Raw genomic sequence first — 3468 nt, 5'->3', positions numbered from 1 at the left:
GGCGGGCTGTGGTGAGGGGTACGAAGAGCCCTGCTGGAGCCCTGGGCTGTGCAGGGAGGGCAGGGAATGCAGCGGGCTGCACCGACTCAGTGACACGCTCCCAGTGACCTTGATCTGTGCTTGGACGAGCTGCAGCCCTGGCTGCTCCCGCTGCCCACCTTTGCCCCTGCTCTGGTATCCTACAGCCTGGGCTTGAGGCCATGTTGCTGGCTGTGCTCTGGGCCCATGGGGCCTCCTCCTGCCCCTCGGCACTCCTGTGGGACCAGCTCTGCTCCTGCCCCTCTGCTCTGCCAGCCCTGGGAGGGGACCTCGGGGCAGTGACTTGTGCCCTTCCTTCCCTTACAGGGAAGCCCCCAGTAGTTACCCTCAAGCCTCTGCTCCCCTTGGATTCAGGACGTGCTCACCATACAAGTACAAGCACAAGTCCTTCACAACAGTCCTACTCTCTTCAGGTAGCAGAGCCAGACCTGCTGAAAGCCTGTGCTGGGGCTGACATCCTCCTCTTTGTAGTGCCCCACCAGTTTATTGGCAACGTGTGTGATCAGCTCAAGGGCCATGTGAAGAAAGATGCTGTTGGGATGTCACTCATCAAGGTGTGAGCAGGGGGAGCCCAGGCAGGTCACTGGGGTACTGGGCTAAAGGGGTTTAACTGGGAGCAGCCTGGCTGCGAAGGAATCCTGGGATTTTGGAGGGTTAGGAAGGGACGTGGTAGGTGGGGATTTGGAGGTGTATTGGTGGAGGAGAAGGGTGAGGGCATGTGGGGGATCTCAAGCGCTGTGAGGAATGGGGTGCAGCTGAGCACTGGGGGGCTGTGGGGATGAGAGCAAGAGCATTGGAGCACAGGGAATGGCGGAGTGGGGGCAGGTCCTCATCTCTCGCCCTGGTTGTCTCCCAGGGGGTGGATGAAGGACCAGATGGGCTGAGGCTGATCTCAGACATCATCCGTGAGAAACTGGGAATAGAGATGAGCGTCCTCATGGGGGCCAATATTGCAAATGAAGTGGCAGAAGAGAAGTTCTGTGAAACAACCATCGGTAAGGAGCCAAGAACCCCCCTCAGCAGCAGCCTTTGCTCCTGAGGAGTGGGAAGAGGCAAAGGGCTGGGCCTGGTGCAGCCCAAACTGCTGCTGCCTTGGGTGAGCTGCCCCCCATGGAGGCAGCCACGCTCCGTAGGAGCCGGATGAGCTCATTCACAGGGTTTACAATGTGATTGCTCGCTTCATTAAAACCAGAGTTGTGTGTCTAAAAGTTCCTGCCAGCACAGACTAAGCATCATGCAGTCTGCCTGGCACAAACCACAGGCGTGGACACCAAGAGGCCCTTTAGAAACAGAGTTCCTACCTTCGTTTCCTTGGGCTTCAAGGGATGCTCACCTGGATCCCGTGGTGTTGGCAGGCAGGGCTGCTTGAAAGCTCATCTGGTGGCTGTTCCTAACATCCTCCACACAGTTTGTGAATCAGGCCCAGCAGCCAAAACCAACAGCCCAGTTTGCTGCTGGGTTAGAAGTTCCAGGGTTCAAAGTGTCTGTATTTTAAACGAAAGCAAACCTGCTGTGCAGGAGGGTGCAGAGACTGGAGTGCTATAAACAGAGCATGTTTACCACTGCAAGCACAGAGATGCTTTTGCACTGCAGGAACAGGGAGAAGAGCAGTCTCCAAACCCACATTTGCAGCCTTTGAAGATGCCTTTCATTTACTGGACATATCATTTCTCGACACAGCAGTAGGGACTGTCCCTGTGTTCTGGAATTCCAAGGCTGAACCTTGCTTATCTGCCCCACAATGTTTAGCAATGCCCATCCGTTGGGCAATAGGTTGCTCTAGCTGCAAGGCCTTTTGCTGCAGGAACACACCACCGGGCAGGACGCAGCAGCACAGTCCTACCTTAGGGCCTTCCCCCATCATCTTCCTCTTTCCCCCACTGTCTCATCAGGCTGCAAGAACCTGCAGCACGGGCAGATGCTGAAGGAGCTGATGCAGACACCGAATTTCCGGGTGACAGTGGTGCAGGAAGCTGACACTGTGGAGATCTGTGGGGCTCTCAAGGTGGGTGAGCTGCTCTCTGGGCTTTGCAGGTCTTGCTTAGCAGAGCCTGTGACTCCCTATGGCCCTGCAGGGAGCTCTGGGGGGAGGCTGACAGCGGAATGAACCCCTCTGGGCACTGCACTGTGGCTCACTGAGACCTTTGGGTCAAAAGCCAGACTTTGGATGTGTCCTGTTCAGCTGCTTGGAGGGACGATGATCACTGGATCATCGGGAGCAGGCAGGAGCCTGGGCTTGGGATCACACGGGCAGCTCATGGACACAGCAAAGCCCTGAGCTCCACTGGGAACAGATCCTTCCACAATGCTGCTGTTTTCCAGAACGTTGTGGCTGTAGGAGCAGGGTTCTGCGATGGGCTCGGCTACGGAGACAACACGAAGGCTGCCGTGATCCGTCTGGGACTTATGGAGATGATTGGCTTTGCCAAACTCTTCTGTAAGGGCCCTGTCACCTCCTCCACGTTCCTGCAGAGCTGTGGGGTCGCTGATCTCATCACTACCTGCTATGGTGGCCGCAATCGAAAGGTGGCTGAGGCTTTTGCCAAGACTGGGAAGGTAAGAGGAGCAACCCTGGTACCTGCATCCCCCTGCTGAGGTAAACCCAGTTAGCACGGTGGTACATCTGCCTTCACTCACCCAGCGCCTCAGCCCGGCTCCAGGGAAGGGCTGTGGGGTGGCAGATGGGGTTGCAGGGCCCGGTTCCCTAAATTTGTTGGGTTGTTTCAGTCTCTGGAGCAGCTGGAGAAGGAGATGTTGAATGGGCAGAAGCTGCAGGGTCCCCAGACGTCTGCCGAGCTCCATCGCATCCTGAAAAGCAAGAACGCAGTGGAGAAGTGAGTGCTGCTGTCTCCCTTGTCTGCTCTTTTGTGGGGGCAGAAGGGGAACCCCAACCTTCAGGTCAATTTCTGCACAGCCCAAACAAACCAGGTGGCCAGGAATGACTTGCTCCTGCCCAGCAGTCCTTGCATGACACCACAGGAGGTGCTCTGACTCTGCCAGCTGTGGTGACAGGGCAAGGGGTGACTTTGTTCATCTGCCCACAGGTTCCCCCTCTTCACAGCTGTGTATCAGATCTGCTACCAGGGCAAACCTGTTACTGATGTCATCAAGTGCCTCCAGAACCACCCTGAGCACATGTAAGGGGGCTCTGCCTGCAAGACCACTGATCCTGCCAAGATGAGCAGAGAGTTGCAGCTTTGTAAGGAGTCCAGGTCTCTTGGGAGCCTTTGTAGGGTGCTGGAAGGGCAGAAGGTCCTTTTATCAGCCCTGGACACTGCCAGCCTAAGCCTGGCATCCACATAGAGGTACCTGTTTATCTCACTTTCTCTTCAAAGGGCTCATTTAGCTTTGCTGCTGTCTAGGCTCTGCCCTGAGTGGGGCTGAGCATCTTCCTCCTTCCACTTGGTCTTGCCGTGATGGATTCAGTTC

The 3468-nt window shown here is 56.3% G+C and overlaps 1 protein-coding gene across 1 annotated transcript; it reads left to right on the top strand.

Moving 5' to 3' along the window:
- Positions 1-452: 452 nt before the first annotated feature.
- Positions 453-3180, top strand: LOC104412784 (glycerol-3-phosphate dehydrogenase [NAD(+)], cytoplasmic-like; the record flags this gene model as incomplete). Its single annotated transcript, XM_010023594.1, has 6 exons — positions 453-593; positions 896-1034; positions 1932-2044; positions 2362-2595; positions 2767-2873; positions 3084-3180. Coding segments are annotated over 6 exons (831 nt in total), but the record flags the coding sequence as incomplete, so codon positions are not given.
- Positions 3181-3468: the final 288 nt, after the last annotated feature.

The sequence above is a fragment of the Nestor notabilis genome, unplaced genomic scaffold (assembly GCF_000696875.1).
Source record: "Nestor notabilis isolate BGI_N333 unplaced genomic scaffold, ASM69687v1 scaffold18960, whole genome shotgun sequence".
Classification (NCBI taxonomy): Eukaryota; Metazoa; Chordata; class Aves; order Psittaciformes; family Psittacidae; genus Nestor; species Nestor notabilis.
Note: the sequence above shows the minus strand (reverse complement) of the source record. Positions and strands in the feature narration are given on the sequence as shown.